The 21,544-nt window shown below is 40.5% G+C and overlaps 2 protein-coding genes across 6 annotated transcripts in view; one reads left to right on the top strand and one right to left on the bottom strand.

Moving 5' to 3' along the window:
- Positions 1-2,964, top strand: part of pcnx1 (pecanex 1) — a 75,766-nt gene extending 72,802 nt beyond the window's left edge. For all 4 annotated transcript variants that reach the window (XM_088648812.1, XM_088648811.1, XM_088648810.1 and 1 more), the window contains one exon: positions 1,825-2,964. In XM_088648812.1, the coding sequence (XP_088504938.1) occupies positions 1,825-1,965 (141 nt within the window). In that variant the 3' untranslated portion in view covers positions 1,966-2,964. The remainder of the gene's footprint in view (positions 1-1,824) is intronic.
- dglucy (D-glutamate cyclase) lies at positions 2,753-21,289 on the bottom strand. Of its 2 annotated transcripts, none has more exons than XM_088648814.1 (13): positions 21,062-21,283; positions 18,043-18,186; positions 16,990-17,143; positions 16,382-16,580; positions 13,068-13,203; positions 12,007-12,129; positions 11,302-11,499; positions 10,502-10,762; positions 8,161-8,260; positions 7,089-7,237; positions 6,168-6,287; positions 4,489-4,640; positions 2,753-3,949 (listed from the first exon to the last, which is right to left on the bottom strand). In XM_088648814.1, exons 2-13 carry the CDS (start codon positions 18,143-18,145, stop codon positions 3,794-3,796), a joined length of 1,851 nt encoding a protein of 616 aa, XP_088504940.1. In that variant the 5' UTR covers positions 18,146-18,186; positions 21,062-21,283; the 3' UTR covers positions 2,753-3,793. The 2 variants fall into 2 exon arrangements, with proteins under 2 accessions (XP_088504940.1, XP_088504941.1); XM_088648815.1 differs by having other exon boundaries at positions 3,835-3,971; positions 21,062-21,289.
- Positions 21,290-21,544: the final 255 nt, after the last annotated feature.

Genomic DNA, 21,544 nt, shown 5'->3' with positions numbered 1-21,544 from the left:
TGATCACAGACAGCTACTGATGTGACCCACAGTTGAACTGTCAATATCTGGGGCCATAAACCCAACTCATCCCACCTTTACTGGTTCAGCTGCTCAGGAACCCAGATGACATTTTAAAAAGCGGTCAAGGTTCAGGTTATTTTATTAGTGTTTTCTGTTTAAAGATCTGATTTCAAATGACAGGAGCACTGCCTTACAAATGTGTGCCTTACACTTAGAAAACAACATGTTTAGCAGTAGTGGCTTGATTTGCTAAACTGTGCTTTGCCTCTACTTCCTAGCTATGGTTTTTGATGCATTTAGAGCGATAGGATGTAGTCCAGATAAACCAGAGTGAGCACACAGCAGCTGCTATCTGATCTGTGAATACTCTCATGTCTATTCTTAAATCTCAGATAAAAGCAATCATTTTGGTTCCAGTTCAAGAAGTGCTTACTTGTAATTGAATCTATAATGCATATAGATTTAATGGAACAAAAAAAAACAACAGCAATGTTGATTTCTGTTAATGACGATGAAAATTATGAAAATTTGGAAGTTGAGTTACTGTGGTATTAAAGTGGAAAACAGTCAGTGTGACAACTTTGTTTGAAATCAAAATAGCAATACATATGATTTTAACACAACAGGGTATATAACGTGACTGTCCACACGTATTTGAGAACTAAACACAAACTTTATTTCTAGAATTGATGGTTGAAAAACAAAAAAAACATTGACTCAAATGTAATTATCTTGAACTGTGTCAATTTGCAGACAGATCTTAAACCAGTGGGTCTTATCTGTAGGTACTGGTTGCTAGGTTTCTGTTTCAACCACAGTTATTTTAATTTCAAAAGCCTGGGTTGGCTTCCTTTAAAGACCAGGGCTTGCTTGTTTGTATATTTGCACTGCACAGAGTACCAGAATAAAACACTTTATGAATTGTTCTATTAAATGCTGAATTAGACATCTATTAATTGCTGTCGTACTTTCAATAGAATTGAAAGGTTTTTACTTTGTTAATGGACAAATAGTTAGATTTGTTCTGTATTAATCCTAAAATCAAAGCTTTACTGAATGAAGTCATGATGGGAGAGATGCATCTGTCCTTTGTGAGGTGTTTGTGAGGAGCTGTTCATCAATGGGTTTCTCTTCTGGAAATGGTGGCAGAGGCAAACAGATTAGGATTAATAAATTAATCTTTAGGTTAAAAGGGTATCTGTTTTGTGCAAGTATAGCCTTGAAAGTGTTGACACAGGGTAAATTTGCAGACGCAGATTAATAATAGCACTAGATTTTCCTAAATTTGATTGTCTAGGATAAGTGAAAATAACAGTTTATGAAGTCACTGGTTTGTTCTATCATTTTTTAGTGGCAGGGCTACAGATTGAATCAATGCATCAATTCCTATACTACGTGATAGTTAGTGAAGGCATTCTTCTTGCTTAGAACCCCCAGATTTGGAAATGCTGCAATTTGCAGGTGAGACAAAGTTTAATATAATCCAAACCTGTGTCAGATGAACACACACATAATTTTGCAAAGGGATTATGCATTTTACTTAAATCGCCAATCTGGACTCTCCAAAAAAAGTTGTACTTTCGGAAAAAGTCATTGTGTGTGCCAGTATCTCACAAAGTATAACAATGCTCTTGAAGTCTAACACTAAGCTTGTGAGTTTAGAATAAGTATTGCTCAAGAAACCAGCTCTTGTCTGGATAGTATTACCCCTGCTCTTCACTAACCTAGGGCATTTCCGAGGGATGTCTGCAGAGAGCAAAAAGCACATGCCCCTCTTTCGAGACAGAATTTCGGCCTGTAACAGTCTGCCTCTTCTTCTAGGTGATTCACCGCTGGGTGCCTTGTAGCAGAGATCCAGGCAGTCGTTCCCACATTGACAAAACCATCCTCCTGGTGCAGATTGAAGACAAATTCGTGCCCATCGTGGAGACCGGGGTCATAGAGCTGGGTGCAGAAGTGTGAAGTGTGAGCACCTCTGAACACGGAGTTGAGAAACCACTGACAAAAGAAACACACCACCTTCCTGGTGGCGGGAGGGGGACCTCCAAACGGTAGACATTGCCACCGTTGGAGCCTCCCAATGAGGTGGACAAGGGAGCATAGCCCTGTGGTGACCCATTCTCACTCTGTATAACACCAATATGCTGCATGAAGGTTGTACTCCTGTTAACATGTATTATTACTCTGAGTTGAACATCATGATTTCTATGCATCTCATAATGACGTGACAGACAAATTTTGCTTTACAGTTCTGAAGAGAATAAGAATAACTTTCAATCTCTTTGCCAAATTAAAAAAGGGTAAAAGATCATGCTGGTTTCTTCATAAGATGCATGTTTAGCTGTTTCTGTTGCTGCCAAGACTGTTATGGTCGAGAGGCTTTTTCCAGTTCAGGTAGTGGTGGGCACATGACACTTCTTTTGTTTGTTCGTTTTCACTGTCATTCCTATTTTTGTTTGGAGTTAAAGAGGATGTGTGGCAAGGAAAACCTGCACTTTGTATTATTTTGTCTTTTTTACAGCAATGCACTACAGTTTTGAGGTAATCTCACGGTCTATTTATTACAGAGAGATAAAGACAATGACTTTTTAATTTGCCATTATTTACCAATGCCTTGAGAATGGAAACATGCGGTCATGTCATTCTACCATCTTTTCTGTTATCGTTCTGTATTTCTTTTTCAACTTGAAAAATTATTTTTGTTTTTACTATATATAAATATATATTATATGTAATTGTAAAAAAGGAAAAGGTTTGGAATATTTATTACTGTGAACATGGTATATTTACATTTTGTTACATATCTTTTTTTTTCATTCAGGGGATAAGCAAAGTTATATAAATGTATACAGGACCATTGGTTAAGAGCAGAACTCCAAACATCTGTTGGACTCTTTTCTGACCGATCTAATTTAACTTAAAGCTTTTTTTATAAGAAAAAAATAAAACTGTTTTGATTTACCATGTTTTTTGTAATACTTTTCCTGCTGTGATTCACTACAATTAATTTCAAATGCACTTACATTTTATGGAGCAGACAGCTTTTTTTTTAGACAAATTGTAGAAGACAGCTGTACTCTTCCCTGCTTATACTGAGAAACCACATTGCTGCAGCCCATGCAGGTCCATAGTATGATCGAACCTCTTAAGTGAGAGATACTCTGCAGGTAAATTTAATCTATTGAATAGTAAGATTTGATCTATTGAAATTGTGCTGTTTTTATAGTACAGCACAATCTTTCAATGCTCATTTTTGCCACTGAATTATATAATTGGAAAGAGAAGCCTGAAGAAAAGTTTTACCAAGAATACAGTAACTATCATAAGATATGCAGAATCCCAGACATCTGCTGCTGTTTTAAAGAAATGTACACATTTCAGATAAATCAAACAAATCTTCAGGTCCTCATTAAAGCTTTGCATAGTTTTTTTCTCCTGCATGTCAGCTTTAGTCCTAATTTCCCATGACAAGAAATATTGAAATTTGCAACCCCCCCCCCCCCCCCCCCCTCCAATACCAATTCCAGTAAGTCTCATGCAAAAAACCTTTCCTCATTTTAATTATGTTTGTGTGAGGGCTGTTTCAGAAAGCAGACAATGTTTTCAGTAGCTCCTGACAAAGCAGTGTTGTGAACCACTTACCTGACTGTTCCCTCTTCAGTCACCTACTGTAGGCCTACTGATGACAATTAATATGTGACCAGCTCTATTCTGTTGTCAAGGTAAGAAGGCAGGGATGCCAGTTGTCTCTTGATTGGAAAGAGTTGTGCTGCAGCTTGTCCAGGGGCTGTTAGAGAGCAGCCTGATGCAGGGTGATGTCGATCAGTCGCTGGATCATTGCAGAGTGAATACGGTGGAAAGGCAAACCGTCCACTTCCATCCCAAGAGTCCCTGTTCTCCCACTCCGAATGCCGTACTTTACCAGGATCTCCAGGATCTTCTCTTCCTTAACAAGTAAGATGAGCCGTCTTTGGAGTCAAACAATGAAATGACTTGGAGGCAGTTCACCTCACCTTTTTTTATGCACAATGACCTGTTCACCACTGTTTTTATGGTCTGCAGAATTAACCAAGATTCTAGTCTTATTACACATTACTACGTCCTCCTGATATGAGCCTATTTTCCAAATCGAATGAGAAAAATTGATTTTTGAACAAGGTGTCTATTATATACTCTATAACTCTATTAGCAGGTGTTCCATCTTATTGTCTCTATAATTTCATTATTATGGTTCAGAGTATAAAAGGTTTGCTTAATCTATCTGATCATTTCTGTTCCAGATTAGTTTCCTTTTGTTTAATGAGGCTATAAATTTTTTTTTTTGTGAACGTGGGTGAGTGGTAAAGAAAATAAATGGCCTTTTTCCAGGGCTGAAATCCTCTATTGGGTTTCTATAGGCAACAGGACTGAAGAGAGTGAAGACGTGAATAAAAATAGCTAGGATTCATTAGTTTCAGTAAAAATGCTGACAATGTTCCACATTACCTTCCTGACAGTGGGGAGTGCAGCAGTCCAGGAGCTGTGCTGGATGTTTCTGGGGAGCCCCACAGCTCTTCTGAGGTAGCGCTCATGGACAGGACAGTGATTCAGGACGTACAGAGCACAGGCCACTGCGTAGCCCCCCCAATTAGACACCCCTAGACAGGTCCACAGGAGAGTAGTTTCAGAGCGACAGTGGAAATCTGTTTTTGCCCATTTCTCATGGCTCACCAGGTCAGGAATAAAACAGGCACTTTAAACTAGGTCTGCCGAAGGGCAGTGGAAGTCCATCCTTCCATTTTCTAACTGCCTCACTCAGTTCAGGGTCATGGGGGATCATGTCGGCAAGCAAAAGGTACAAGGCAGGGTACTCCCTGGATGAGATGCCAGTCTATCACTGGGCACACACACTTGCACCAGGGGCAGTTTTTCCCAGAAGCCAATTAACCAACCAGTTTGATTTTGGAATGTGGGAGGAAACCCATACAAACGTCATGCAGCCCGCACCCCAGTTCTGGAAGTGAACACAGGGCCCCAGTGCTGCAAGACGGCAATGCTAACTACTGTGTCGCCATGCCACCCAGCATTTGAAGTGAAAATGGCAATTTCAGTTCAGGTCAAAAGGGCACTAAAATAAACTTCCCAGTAGTTGTACTTCATATTGACGTACCGAATACGTGAATTCCTAAACTAATTTATCTTTTTTTCTTTTCCATGTATGAAAGGTTCACTATCATAATTCTCTCTCTTGAGCTCTGGCAATGACACTAGCAGCACGTTTTCCAGGTCAGACTTCCAGCACATTGGCCCTTATGCTTAAAAGACCGACACACTACCCGGCTGAGCTCTGGACAGTGGTATCCCTGTCATATCCACCAGCCAAATGAACCCTCTCTTAGCTCTGTTTTACTGTAACAGGCTAGACCTTGTCATACTCTATGTAAATATTTGGAAATGGCAGTCAGTATGTTTAGCTTATTAGTTTTGTTAATAAATAGATCTAAATTGAAATAAAACATCCTATTTATTCTGGGAATATTGAGCGTGATCTTGTGGCTTTTTCATTTCAGAAGAAAAAGGAAACACCTTAAATGTAAATGTAGAAATTTCCTCACTTGGCAAACTAGTGTTAGGACATGATTCTTAAACTTTAATTTTACCTTATTATTTAAATTTATTTAGATTTAAAAAATCTTAACATAGTAAATGTGAAAGAAGGGTGAGAGGAAGTGGTTTATATGCTTTTTTATCTGTTATCTTCCTTGGGTTGATTTACAGAAACACAGCGAGAGATGGCAGGATGGAAGTTAGGAAGCCATACAAAGAAACCACAACCTTTAAATGATTTCTCAGAAAGACGACTCTCTTGATTATTACCAGTAGAACATTGTTTCATTGGTCTTTTTCTGTTATTTAAGCTCTCTATATTTACATGTGTTTACCTTATATTTGAATTTACCTTCTTTACATTGTACAACACATCATACAAACTAATTTCTTACTACAATACAAACTGCCGTGCTTGTACTGTAGTACGTAACACTTCTAAACTGTTGCAGCTACTGGAGCGTCCTTCTCCAGTTTACACTGTACAGGCTCGATACCTGTGGCACTTGTGAATCAAGTGGATCAAGGGAAGAATCACAAGAACAAATAATAAGAGTTGATGAGAAGAGTGAATTTACCTGCGGTAATGGCGAAGTCCGCAGCAACATCACAGGCGATCAGCTCCCCATTTGGCACGTGCTTCTTCACTGCCTCTCTCACCTTCCCCATTCCCAGTTCATTGCCTCCGTCGCCAATCCCTGAAAGACAAGACCTTGCTTGAGGCATGGCTGACTTTGCATCAAGACGCCCCCTAGTGAAGAGTTCCACTATGTCTCCATCAGGGTGTTCAGTGCTATGCCAGCTGTCTGCTGGTGTGTGGTGGTCACCTGCTACCCTGGCATGCTTAGATGTCAATACTGTGAGCAGCGAATCAGGATCGGTGGATGTAGAATGGAATCTGAGCTTCACTTTTTCATAGATGAGGACAAGAACAAGTGCAGGACAATAAAAGTGCGGCAGGAATTTAAGAGATTAAAGACAAGGCAGCTGAACAGCAGCCTTCCCAGTAATAATTCTAAATATAAAGCTTTTCAATAGTTATTAACGTGCATCCATAGTTTAAGGAGTGAACAGGAACCTCATAGTGGAACTGATCCCCCATTTGAACATTTACAGCGATATACAGTAACGGAGGAATAGTGCACAGTGAAATCATGATAGAATATGGTGATGTATATGGAGGTCTGGTTCATGATGCAATTCTGGGAAACCCATGAAAATGCATACAGTAATATAAGCATATATTTACAGTATGTATACTTAGAGTCATTACAAATGCAACAAATGCTACTGATTCCAAACGTATTCATTGTGTTTCTATTGCCTCTCAGCATACATCGCTGATAAAATATCCACAAATAAAACACATGATGCAACCACTTTTAAAAATAACTACAAAAGCAATGATGATGCCTTCTTTCAAAGCCATAACGTTCAGTGGGGGTCAGTTCTTTGGCTAGCCCTGCAGTCCAGTGGATTTTGTAATAGTTTGGAGGCACCTGTGGTGGTGATTCCTGGGATGGAGCTGGCAGTTGTGAACAGAATGTCAATGGGATCCACCAGGTGTTTTATATTCACTTTCCTGGCGTTGTAGTAGTTCCCATCTGCAGCCATGCCGGCACGCTCTATTGCCACCAAGTGGTCATACCTGAGAATGACATGTTTGAATAGATTCATTCATCATGTACTTTGCTCAGGCACAGACACGGTCTGACTTCCCTTTGCTCTTCATAGTCTCAGAAGCCCTGCAGCCAGGACCTCTGATAGGAAGTTATTTTATGTTAAAATCTGACTGTCAACCACTTGTACCAGTTGTCAGTCAAACTTTCATGTTGTACTGAAGCTGAGGACATGCTTCTGCAGATTTGAAACAACGTTTCAGCATGGAATAAACCTTTACCTATTCATTTGATACACAGAAAAGAGTTCAGAATTGTAAAAGCATTTCTCTTTAGGTTCCAGTCTGCGCCATCTTATTGACTGGTGATTAGCATGTTGGAATCCTGTGACCGACACGTGTGGTACAACACATGAAGCCGTCTACTCCTTGGATGACTGCTTAGAAACAAAAGGCCTAAAACTTGACCTACAGCCTTGACATAGTCAATAAGCTCAAAGGCAAACTGCTGTTAAACACAACCATATAAATAGTTTGGTCTATATCTGACAACTAAATGCTCAGGGCAGGGGTGGCTCAGTGGCTAAGGATCTGCACCTGTGGCTGGAAGGTTGCCGGTTTATCCCGCAGCCGGCAGAGGAATCCTACTCCGTTGGGCCCCTGAGCAAGGCCCCTTATTGCGCCTGTGGCTGGAAGTTTGCTGGTTTATCCTGCAGCCGGCAGAGGAATCCTACTCCGTTGGGCCTCTGAGCAAGGCCCCTTATTTTCTGCAGCAGGTGCTGCCTGTGCATCTACAAGCAGTGACAGTTAAGTAAACCCAATGAAGGAAGATTGCTACTAACTGCTAATTTTGTAATACAACAAACCTTTTAGTAGAAATCTCTTCTGAAAGAAACATAGGTTAGCATTTTGAAAGCACCTGCAAAGCCTCTTGGCCTTCTTCCTCAAGGTACCTGGGTTTCTCAGGATCTCCACTGTGACAGAGGAACCCCAAGACTGACTCTGCACCTGAGTTTTGGAAGCTGATCACTGGAACTGGAGTCTTTAAAATGCCTGCAATCAAACACAGACACATTTCAGGTTTGACGTCTTCTTCAAGGAAGCCACATTGTGAAAATACCTGAAAAAGCACAATACAACACAACTGGATGGCAAACGAAAATCTCTTAGTCTTTTTAAATCAGGATAGAAAAAAAAGCATTAGATGGGAAAGGACAAGAGGCTAGCGGAGACTTAATCATTCTCTCATTCCCTCAGCTCTAAAGGACATTTCATAGAAAGGACATTTCTATGTGTATTTATAATCAGGCACAACTTGAACCGCCTCCTGAGTTTCCGTATCAAAATCGTGTAAGGAAAAGGGATGTATTTGGAAAGAGAAGTACTGTAAGAATAATTCTGATCTCCTGAAATGCAAACCTTGCAGTGTTACAGTATCTCTCATCATCCCAAACAGTTTTAAGAGTTTTTTTTTGCTACAAAGCCACACAACAGGTGTCTTGCTTTTAAATGTCAGAAAGCCAGTCTCTACACCATAGTGGTAACTTTTGAAGTACACTTTGAATCTAAAAAATGTCAGTCTAATATTAGGGGTTTACTTTTAGAAAAACAAAATTTGAAAAAGTAAAGTAGAGTTTGCAAGCAGAGCACTGGGAACAGATGGATACATCATCAATACAAGACAACACTAATGGCCAAAACAAATTAATCCCTAAAACAAATATGAAAGTCTAGGAAAATGAGCCTAAATAGATTGAGAAATTGATTTAAAAAAAAGGAAGAGAGTGCTCTACAGATAGTGGAAAAGGGAACTTAGATTCAAAAACAAAAAAAATGTTTCACAGCTGAAGAAAGAAAACAACAACAAACAGATTGATTAACAAACAGGAAACAGTATATTATCCTAAGGAGCATAGTCTCTAATTGGACAGCATTAAGCAGTGTTGTGTTACAGCCTAATTTTAATCAATGGGTTACATTCTGATATAAACAGAAAACTAGTTACATTTTCAGTGGTAGACTGTACATCCCTGAGTGGAAGACCTGCCTGTAATGTCCCTGAGAGGCTTCCATAGAAATCAGCCATTTTGGATCTTATATGGGCCAAGAGTAGACAATGACCCAAAATGTGGGTAGTTACACTAAATTCAACCTGAGACATATAAGCTCTGTAAAGCAATACAGAGAGAGTGGGAAGGGCACCAGGAGCTGGACAATCAGATTTGTTTGGAAAGGTAAATAAATAACATTGAGGCTCTATATTATTTGAGGGGGGGGTGGGGACAGGGCTTAGCAGGGTGAACTGACCTAAAATATTGACAGCTCTTTAAAGGAAGACAGGATCTCTTTTTGTTTCTTTCCCATAAGAAGAATTAAAGACCCCGAAATAAGGCTGCTTCTGTGGGGAAGAAACTGGTTTTGTGCTGGTGCACTTTGGCTGCCGTCACATCATCCAGGTGGGGGCTGCACATAGGTGGTGGTGGAGGGGAGTCCCCATTACCCGTAAAGTGCTTTGAGTATATTTTTATATACCGGATTACAAAGACATTTAAGCAACAGCTCTCCTCATCTGCTGAAGCAAACAGGACAGCAACAGGACCCTCAACCAGTGGAATATTTGGGGTCCAGAAAAGTGCTATATAAATTGTAAGGATTATTTATTTTACTGCCAACAGATAGCCATCTGTATTACACCTCGAGGGGGAGAATGCCCAATTCTGGTTCCCCTCGAGGACATTTTGTAAATGACATGCCATTGTTTTTGCAGACACTTGGCAAATTAAATTTAACATTGGATCAGTCAGCACATAGTACATTGTACTAGGAATGTACATTCTACATATTGTTAAGTTAGGCTCAAGCTATGTACGCATTCGTAAGATCATGTTTAGCATGTTTTCAGTTTTGACTACCATTCCACAAAACAGACTGTATACCTAAAATGGGCTAAAGTTGAAAGGGGATTCATTCAAGAGTAGGAAACACTTTGTTACAGAGTTATGCATCTGGAACTGGCTTACCAGTCAGTTAGTTTAGACCAAAATTCTGACCTCCTTCATGTAAGAGGTCAGGTAGAATTTTAGACTGACTTTGTGGCTGAACTACCCCATGAGCAAAAGGGGAATGAATGCTTTCCTCTAGTTTGCAATACTTATTCTGACAATCCAGTAATCAGAAAATGAGGCAGAAGAGTATATTGTTTGTGATCCCTAAAGCATAATGGCTATTGCTGATGAGACACTGACAGTTTAGCCTAGGAAGCAGTTAGACATTTGTGCACTGTTTTGAGATTACCTTGTTCAACTGCATCTTCTATGATCTTTCGGTTCATGTCCAAGGCGCGGTGGTCTGTTACGATCGCGACCCGTTTGTTAAGGGCTTGAAGCATGGCTGCCATAGCAATGGCCCCAGGGGGCCCGTCGTTCTCTTCTGGGGGGTTGTTGGTGAAATGAGTTGGAAACCCAGTGGTGATGAGGACAGAGGCTGCATGAGACAGGGATAGGCTGGCCTTGAGGAGCTCGTCAGGGACGAGCAGAGCCTTAATCCCTCTTTCTCCTAGAAAACACAGGTCCCATAATTAAGCGTGCTATGTTTTACCACTTGCCTAGTTATCCTACAGGTCTGTCGGTTATAATATACATACACAGTGTGCATTACGCAGCTCTATGATAATGATGGTAAAACATTTTAAGAGGAAACATTTAAAAAAGCCAGGCCTGCTCCTTTCAGACTAAATGATCAGTATCATTAGTGAGGTATCATTATCTTTTACTGCTTGCATAATTCATACAATTTATTAACTGGATACAATAAACCGATAACCCCTTTTACTGAAACCACAAGTTTGACTTACATCATTGCCCTGATTTTTTTTGCATCGAACTAGAGACGGCAGACTTTTTGGAAAGAATGTCAAGAAGGTCCAACAGCTAGATAAGAAGGCTGTCACCTTCTAAATCTGCCTGTATGCATTCCTCCTTCCTTTATATATATTAAAGTGGATTTTTATATACTGGATTACAAAGACATTTAAGCAACAGCTCTCCTCATCTGCTGAAGCAAACAGGACAGAACTAGTGGAATATTTGGGGTACCTGGGTCGGCCCCGATGTGGGTCTCCAAGGCTCTGATGCGCTGGACAGCAGCAGCTGATGCCAAGCTGTAGTGCAGGGGCTGCTGGGAGATGCAGAAGGCAAGGGGGGTCTCAGAAGGGGCAAGGCTGCGGGCAAGAGGAGAGGCGCCGTCTTCGTAGCTGCTGAGATCTGTGGAGCAGGTGAACGACAGCGGCGTCTCTGAAAGGACAAATTAAAAAAACACTGCTGAGGCATAGCTGAAGATAAATCAGCCACTGAACACTGGCTTAAGGATGATGGTTTTATCTGTCAAAACACCGTACCTTTTTAAATTACATTTCTTTAACTCTAGGTGCAACTATTATTTTGCACTTTTTGATATCCTTGTTCTCATAAATATAAAATAGAATGTAACTCATTTTCAGCTTAGTGTTTATTGTATAATCAGTTAAGTGTTTTGTTATAATACTTCAACAGAAAAGAAGTATCAGATTTGATTAGTGTCAAATTGGTGCTTGGTATTGGTGCTTTGTTCCATGCGTCACTATTAATGGGTTGTTAAATGGTCAATGACACTTGAAATGGTTATAAATAAACTTAGAACATTTGGGGGAAAAAATGAAAGATTCACATTTAAAGCTTTAGTTAAGGGCGGCAGGACACAGGAATCCGGCTGGGTTTTGAGAATGAAGGCCTCTGTCTGTGGTGTGTGAGCCCTGTACTCACTACTTCTCCGCACAGCCTCTGCTCCTGTTGTCCCACAGGCCCAGAACACGGGCACGTCCCCTGGCTGCACCTCCACTGTGTCCCCATAGTCAGGCCTGCGCAAGTCCCCCACCCCAATCAGGCCTAGGGAAATCAGAATAAACTTCCTGTGGGTGACACCTTGTGAAACCAAAAATCTCAGGGCTTTATCCTACATAAAAAGCCTTTCTCAAAATTCTGAGACTGAAAGAAGATTTATATGGCGATGGTGCACTAGAGCCCTGGGGAACAGCAACACAAAACCCCACCAGCCATAGAATGGAGAGGAAAGATGGGGTCATGTGGCAAAGCAGAAAAAGCTGAGCAAACTGTCACGTGGAAGTGAGCAAACAACTAGCGTCAGGTAGACATGGCAAGTCCTTCAATATGAGCAGGAGGGTTTCAATATGAGGTTTAAGCCTGACAGGGAGTCTGTGCAGGGCAGGAGTGGTGTGCTCGCCTGTGAGTGAGCTACTCAGGCTTGTGTCTGCTGAACTCTGAACATATTGTAGCTTAAAGTGGAGTTTTAGGCACTTCTGTGGTTAGGGTGTCACAATAATTGATCCTTGAGGAAAATGTAAACCCCATTATTCAGCTATATAGACAGCACTAAAATGCATTCTAGCAAAATGGAAAAACCAATGTCTTAACAATATCCAGCACATTAAATTCAAGAGTCAATCCAGGAATTACCCAGTATTTCTAAATTTTGTAATGAAACTGAAGACATACTTTAGGCTGACTGAAGGGAGGAACCCAGTAATAATGAAATCCACTATATAAAATTCAGATTAATAATGTTAATGCTAGATGGTGCGCTCCAAATGCAGGGGACATCAAAATTTAGTTTTGCTTGAAGAAGTCTTAGTGAACACGAGATTAACATAAATGCAATACAACTTTTTAGGCATATTATTATGTTGATGGTTATTGTCATACTGTATGGTGAAGTGCTGCCCAATATTAAAATTATTTGTTAATAATTTTAAATCTGCAGTTTTGCGCTCAGAGTGCAGAAGCTGGGATGATAAATGTCAGGTGACCTGGGTGTCCGATGTGCACTGGAACTCCATGGAGGCTGTGGTTTAAGTGCGTGTCCAGGTTCCTCTCTGGCATGGGCTTCATGAACACCCTCAGATCACACTGGAAGTTGCCTACCCCACAGCAAGGCACAGAGGTCTGCAATGACAGGAGTTTATACATTTATGCGCAGATTTACAGATCAGTTCCCCTAGCACCGATTCAGTCTTTCCTCTTGGAAAATGATCTGGTTCATATTACAGGTTGAAAATCCTTTATCCGAAATTCCAAAATCCAAAAACCTCCAAAATCCTAAACTTTCCAGCTCACAGTGATATCATTGATGACATACCCTCTCCCTCACGTTTCTCAGACCTGATGTACTGTAGTTGTAATGTCTGGGGCTGCATTTATCTTCAAGTCTGTAAGCAGTGATCATCATGTTTTGTTTTGTTTTTTTGTACAGTAAGTACAAAACATTATTTTTACGTGAGATCTGAATTTCACCTCCATGTATGTGTGTAACTTGACTAGCGTCATTACTTGTACATTACCTTAAAAATAAAATGCTGACTTTTTTCAGTTTTCATTTTATTTATCTGTAATCACATTCGATGCTTTGTTTTTATACCCTACATAAAACTTAATACCTGTATTGTAAAAAATAAAATACAAATGGCGTACGTGTACTGTAACCTTTTAATCAAAACATGACATTGTAGGTGGAGACTGATATCATACCTTCCTGATTGTATTATGTTTAAAAAATTATTTAAAATGTATATAAAACTACATTCAGGGTATATGTATAAGCTATATTATGAAATGTAAATGGATATCGTGTTTAGACTTGGGTCCCATCCCCAAGCTGTCCCATTTTATAGATATACAAATATAAAAATATTCCAAAATCCCAAAAAATCTGAAATCCACAACACTTTCGGTCCCAGGAATTTCCGATAAGGGATTCTCAACCTGTACTCTGTTTGTAGCTCATGAGTGCGTCCCTTTGAAAATTCAACAAGTCAGAGAGCTGTAGCCTGAAGGCCTGTTTCCAAGCTACACTACTTCTAATAATAATAAAAAGAAGAAAAAGACCAAAATACAATAAAAAGCAAATAAAAATGAAGAGAACAAGAACATACAGGATAAACTGTAAGATAATCAGAAACAGGCCATAGTAAAAAGGTGAGTTTAGATCTTGAGAGAGTCGGATTATTTGACTCTCAAAGAGGCACTTCATAACAAAGGAGTGGAGACAGAAAAAGCCTGGCCACCAAAAGTCAGAGATTAAGTCCTGGGTACACTGAGCAAACACAAGCCTCAGATGAACAGAACCTATGGGAGGGAGTCATTGTGAAGGAGTTCAGAGATGTACGATGGAGCCAGATTATTCAGAGCCTTGAAAGTCAGTAATGATCTTATACTAAATATGTGACTTGATAGATAACCAATGTAGAGATTAAAGAATAGAAGTGATATGCTGCCAGGGTCTGGTCTGAGTTAGAAGTCTAGCTACAGAGTTTCAGACATATTACAACTGAGAAAAGAGTTATGGAGATCATTGAGATAAAAGTTGCAGAAATCAAGCCTTGATGTTATGTTATAAATGCATAAATCAACCATTCAGCATTGAGCATTGATAGAAATTGCCTAATGCTGGCAATATTTTTGAGGTGAAGAAAAGAGATCTTTATCAAATTTTCCACTCAAAGGACAGGAGAGGATCAAGTGTGACTCTCAGATTCTTAAATATAGCTGACGTGTGAATGGGGAAGCCATCCACCATTACCGTGAAGCTCTCCAGCTTTTTCAGCTGACATTTGCCACCTACCAGTAACATTTCTGTTTTGTCATTATTTAGCGCAGACAAGAGTTAAGTGACAGAGGCAGGAGATCAGAGTTGGAAGAGGTTTTAATGTAAATCTGAGTATCATCTGCATAACAATGAAACCAAAGACCATGTTTGTGTTCAATCTGATCGAGAGAAAGTATATACAGTAAATCATGAAAGGTACTGTGCCTAGACTGAACCCTGAGGCACACCGAGATTGACTGGGCCCATGGGGGATTTATGAGGACCAAGGGAAACAAAATGCTGCCTGCCAGTCAGATATGAGCAGAATGAGTTAAAAAACTACACTAAGATCAAACAGCATAAAAATGCTTACAGCGCCCCAGTCTGACGAAACAACCAAATTATTCACAATCCTGCCTAGAGCAGTCTCAGTGCTATGATTCATACAACAACAAGACTAGAATGTTTCAAACCGAAAATGTGTTATTATATGAGCCTATAATTGTTGTGCAACTACACGTTCTAAAGCCTTAGATAGGAATGGTAAATTAGAAATTGGTCTGTAGTTAATCATTATATCAGAATCCAATGACCGATGCAGTCTTTAAAGCCGTAAGGACCACACCCATGGAAAGCAAACTGTTGATAATATTTACAATTATGGGCCAGAGGTCTGGCAGGCAAGTTTTCAGTAAGAGGTAGGGATAGGATCTAGGCAATCAGAGGTTGTTTCACAGCTGTGTTTTTGTAAGCTGTAAGTAATGTTTTGTATGTTGTCTGTTGACCCCCAGGGGCTGTGTAGGACAAACATTATCCCAGCAGGATCATGCATAAGTGGAATTTAAAAGGGGCACGTTCACAGCCAATCTTCCTTAATACAGTTTGATGTCTAAATCCTATGCCCTACAGCTGAATCCACCATTAAAACAGATGTCATTCATTGTTATCCCTCATGGCTGACTGTCCTGCATGAAGCTGAAGGTGACAAATAAGGCCAATATGGAATCCACACTCTCTGGCAGGGTGAGCAGGTGCTGTAACAGGAGATGCAGGTTATTTACTGCACAGTGCGGTCATAGTGAGCTTTCTTCAGAAACCTTTGGGTGTCAAAATAACATTCTCCCTCCATCTGGTTCTGTGAAGGGCCTCAAGTTCCCAGGAGTTGATATCAATTTTGAATTTTACAAAATGTTTATCACAGCACTGAAACACTTTTCTAGCTTCCTCTGATGTGATTGCCTTGACTAAGCTGAGAGAAGAGAACTTTCTTCTTTGGGAGCCTGGAATCTGACATCTGGAAAACACGACCAGCGTAACGCAGCTAATGGCCCCTAATGATGATAGCTGAAGATCATAACACATATTTGTGCTGTCTGCTTGCGAGAGCAATGTTCATGTACTGCCAGTACGTCTGACCACCCACCATCTGCAAAAGCATATGGAACAACCTAGTGGAAGTATTACTAATAACACTTGTTCGCATTTTACTTTTAAACATCCACATTGAGCCCTTTTAGACAGCATCATGTAGGCCATTACCTTGTAAATGCTTACAGCATGTTTCTGATCTCCAGGCCTTGGAGGGACTTCAGCCCTCTGAAGTTTCTGGTGGTCCGACATGGCTGTGCCCAGGTAGAATGTCACCATGTTGGCCAACTCTTCAGAGTAGTCCAGTAGACTAGGCAACCTGCTAGTGAGGTTCCCTTGCTCGTACTTAAAATACTCAGGGTAGAGGGTTCTGTAACAAGCATACTCCAATGTCAATTGATCTCTCCACTGTCACCTATATGGACAATAGGTTTCATCAAGCTCACAGGTATTATTAATTTTCACAGTAATTAACACTGAAAATATAGGGATTTTTGGAGAAATCCACATATCATGAATTTAAAAATGTATTTAACTAGATCACTGTTGTTTGGATTCCTGTTATTCTGTCACTTTCCTTTTCTTGTTCCATGCATATTGTTTTTTTCTGTGGATGGCTCTAGATTGCCACTAACAAAAAAAAATTAAGCAAGCTGACATAACATTATCAGATTCCCCCCGTAGAGATCTTCTGATTGTATATATCCTACAATTAGTGAACAATTCAAAGGCATCTTGCGGTCTTCCTTTCACAGCCAGTTAAAGAGAGGAACACATACCTAACATCTGATGCATGGGTCAGTACAGGGCATGTCAGCTCTCCTGGCTGGCTTCTGTATAACAAAGGCAAGGGGCCACTGTTGGCATGGCAAAAAGCTTCAAAGTCATCAGCAAGATCTCTGTGCAGTATTACAATACTGGCCTTCTTATAACCTTAAAAGAAAAAGAAATTGCATCTCAATTTGGCATCTGCAGTCTTCTGTCCCAACTTAAACAGAAAGAAAATGTGGGGAATCCTAGAGCAATAAAATGGTTCTATCCCTGAAGAGGATGCATCCATAGGTCTCTATTATCTGTTAAGACTAATGAATTTATGGAGAGAGGAGCACTGTTTAAGACTTAGAACTCACTGTCTGCATGTGTTGATGACAGGTATGGATCAGGAAATCTTTCTTATAGACAAGCTTGGCTCCAGCGCAGTGTGACTTTGTATCTGCACCTCTGGTGTGAAAGAAGTATCCTACCTTGCCAGCAGCCATATCACTCTGCAACTCACAACTGGCAACCCACTGAAGCTAAGCAGGTGTGAGCCTGGTCAGTACCTGGATAGGAGACCTCCTGGGAAAAACGAAGGTTGCTGCTGGAAGAGGTGTTAGTGGGGCCAGCAGGGGGCGCTCACCCTGCTGTCCATGTGGGTCCTAATGCCCCAGTATAGTGACGGGAACACTATACTGTAAACAGGCGCTGTCCTTCAGATGAGACGTAAAACCGAGGTTCTGATTCTCTGTGGTCATTAAAAATCCCAGGGCATTTCTCAAAAGAATAAGGGTGTTGCCCCGGTGTCCTGGCCAAATTTCCCATTGGCCCTTACCAATCATGGCCTCCTAATAATCCCCCTCTATGAATTGGCTTCATTACTCGGCTCTCCTCCCCACTGATAACTGATGTGTGGTGAGTGTTCTGGCGCACTATGGCTGCCGTCGCACCATCCAGGTGGGTGCTGCACATTGGTGGTGGTGGAGGGGAGTCCCCATTACCTATAAAGCGCTTTGAGTGGAGTGTCCAGACAAGCACTATATAAGTGTAAGCAATTATTATAATTAATTACCTACCTTCAGTCATTCCTGAAGCGCCTCTGATTCCCAATTTTCTATCTCGAGCTAGTTCTCGGAACACAGTGCTGAGGGAACTCCTGAAGAGCCTTGCAGGGATCATCACTCTGCTCTTTTACGGCACGTGAACAGCCTTCATGCCACCTGTAACAGATCAAAACAAATGCCTTCACTGCAATATACGACACTGGTAGTAAGGAAACTACTAATCTGTATTACTTCAGAAAACTTTTCATGCTTCAAAATTGAGGGAATTTGTGTCATACCTAGTCAGACCTTCACTGAACCAAACATTCCCATGTTGAAAACACTGGTACTCATCCATCCATTCACTTTCTAATCCTTTTATCCCATAGAGGGTCGCAGGGGACACCAGCAAGCCACAGGTGCCAGCGGAGATACACCTTGGATGTAGCGCCAGTCCATTACAGGGCAGACACACAGACACAAATACACACACAACTCACACCAGGGCCAATTTTCTCCAGAAGCCAATTAACCTACCAATACGTCTTTGGACTGTGGAAGGATAGCTGAGCAGCCAAAAGAAACCCAAGCAAAAACAGGGAGAACATACCTAAGGAAATTAACCCAGGGCCCCAGTGCTACAAGGCAGCACTGTTACCACTGCACCATTGTGTCCGCCGCATTGTTACTCGTAACTTACTCAAAGTTAAATAACCCTAATTCCAAGTAACCAATGTCAGTGATGGATTTAGTCTGACTCAGTGCTACTGAGTCTGAAACAGTTCAAGTAAACTGACAGTTTTGTCTTTGCAAAGACAAGCATGCCTTCTCATTCATTCATTAATTCTTGGTTTTCTAAGCTTCTCTTACATTCTTTCATTGTAATTGACACATTTACAACAATATTATATCAGTCATATTCAGAAATCACGTTAACTCTAAAATGTACGGTGTAAATGTTATCATAGAGCAATATATTTAGTGAAATAAAATCTAAAAATGATGCAAGATACATTACTGATATGTGCTATTCTAATCTGCCCATAGCTAAAATTATATCTCAAAAAAGATTCTGGCATTTCATATTCTAAATTAAGTGCTGACACCCTGCCTTCACTCAACAACATAGATAGACACCAGACATTAAATCTATGTGTCACCTAGCGGTCACCCAAGATGCATGCCTAGTTACATACAGTAACTACTCCCTTACTAACTTCATGCCCAGCAATGGAATCATACTCAAACATCTGTTCCTGTCTTCAGCTGCTATAATTAGCTCCTCCGATTGTACAACTATTATGTACACTAAATCAGGACATGGGAGTTTTACATGAAATGACTCTGATCACAATGTCTTTTTTGTTTCACAATGAAACACGACAAAAAAGCCTAGCTGCTATATTGGAAATAATATTTAACTATCATGTACAGAATGTTCATGTTGTCATACTCTCAACCCACCACACATGGTAAAGGAGGTCCTATTATACAGTTTGTCAGCCCTGCTGCTAAGGAGCCCCTATTTTCCTTTATGAAAAATAAGAATACAAATGTTTAAAAACAAGAGGAGCTCATTCAGCCCATGAAGTTTATTTGCTTGATAGTAGCTAATAGGATCTTATTGAGTTCTTTCCTGAAGAAAGCTTCTTTGCACACCCACAACCCTTGGCGTAATGACCTGCTTCCCATGCTCAGTTTTAAAGGCACTGCTGCCCCACAGATTCCACATGTGTCCTCTGGTTTATTTTTTGGTATTTAGGCTTTCATTCCACAACAGCTCCTAATTACTTCACCTAAATGAACACCTGAATTTGCTGTATATAACTGCATACCCTTTTTCCAAAATATTTAATAAAAAGTTGACCAAGGTCAGACTTTAGCATTAGAAAGTGATGAATTTCAGTTCCTTGATTTAGGAAATCTACACAACTCCAATGACCAGGAGTCATTTGGAATTTTGGCAGCTGGTCCCATGCAGAATTACTGTAAGACTGCTTGTTATGTGTTGCAATGACCTCTTCCACTGTTTGCCATTAACTGGTATCCTGTTTGAGAGTCCTAATGCTCTTTGAAATGGATACAAATCTTCTGAGAAATGGAGCAACAGCTTCTCAGACAAGTTGAGCACTGAATGAACGGTTTTCTTTGGTAAACTGAAAGGTAGCAACATACCTAGGACGTAAGTTCAATACACTAACGGGAAAAAGAAGATGAAGTTGAAACACAGCATTCAAACACACCTGGAGCACTGATAAACCGCTACCTGGAGGACAAATTGCTTTCTATGAGAGTTATATTCTATTCTAACAATAACATTCTGGAGAGATGAGTGTGTGTCTATATTGTTCGGTTTATCTTGTTGAAACAGAACGCAGAAGCCAGTGTTTTAAAAGACAAGCAATAAAAAAACAGATACAGAGGTTTTTTTTTTAATCGACATTATGTGGATGACATTGAAAACATCACCTGCTCCAAAACATCGACAGCGCGCAGGGGAAGTACAATCATTTTTAGTCTTTCACGTCTTCGTAGTCGTGTTAACTCCTTACGACTAACTAAAACAGTTTTTAATTTAAGAAAAGCGGCGAAATCTATAGCACGTGTAACGTCTACAAAAATAACCTTGCATACATGTTAACTTTAAAGTAGTGCTGAATTGCATGAAGAAGTCTCTTAAGAATACGGAAACAAACTGGTAAAGTGGCATACAATGTGTTTAGCCGTATGACCAAGAAGCTATACTGTACGCATTAGTCAAGTCTCCCTCGGAAAACCTGACTCCAGAAGATCGTTATTAACAGAACCCAATACTTTTGTTTTCCATCTGGACGAAAACAAAGTCAGTGATAAACCTTTAAATAAGATTTACAAGGCCATTAGAACATGTGTACAACCCCAGTCCAAATAATTGAACTGCTGAATTATGTATTCCATATGAACACTGCTACACACTGTACATAAACGTATCACTGTAGTAACGAACCACTACCACTAAATAACGTGTAATGGCAAACCACAAAACCAGTACTTTTATAACTAACATCCTCACCTGAGATGAATCGTGCGTAAGCGTAACGAAAGTCTAAAGTAATCAAACTATAATCAGGTCGCTCGCTCTTTCCAGTCCAGACATGGTCAATCAAATTACTACATGCAGTGCCCGACCCAATGCTAAATTACAGCAGGTCACCAGTTGCCACCTATATATTTTGCTGCTCACGGATTATGAGGGTTCGACACTGACTCAGGCTCGAAGGATTCTAAGCAGTTTGAGGCTGTTTTTGTCCCTTCTTTATTTACGAGTCTGATTGGCACTCAAACTAGACAGTTGGCTCAGATATACGAATTACGGGAGAGAGGGGCGTCTTTCCGCCCCCGGGGATACGGTAGCTCCAGTTTAGTGTCTTGTGGGTGTAATGATTACCGGCGGACCTGGCGCAGCGTAAGAGAGCTAGGGGTCTGGCTACAGACTCCAGGGTTACTCCCTTTCTGCCTATGGTCAGACGCCAGGAAGAACAGACAAAGCATAGAT

Source organism: Lepisosteus platostomus, chromosome 10 (assembly GCF_059453375.1).
Source record: "Lepisosteus platostomus isolate fLepPlt1 chromosome 10, fLepPlt1.hap1, whole genome shotgun sequence".
Taxonomy (NCBI): domain Eukaryota; kingdom Metazoa; phylum Chordata; class Actinopteri; order Semionotiformes; family Lepisosteidae; genus Lepisosteus; species Lepisosteus platostomus.
The sequence above is the reverse complement of the archived record's forward strand: the minus strand, read 5'-3'. Positions and strand labels throughout refer to the sequence as shown.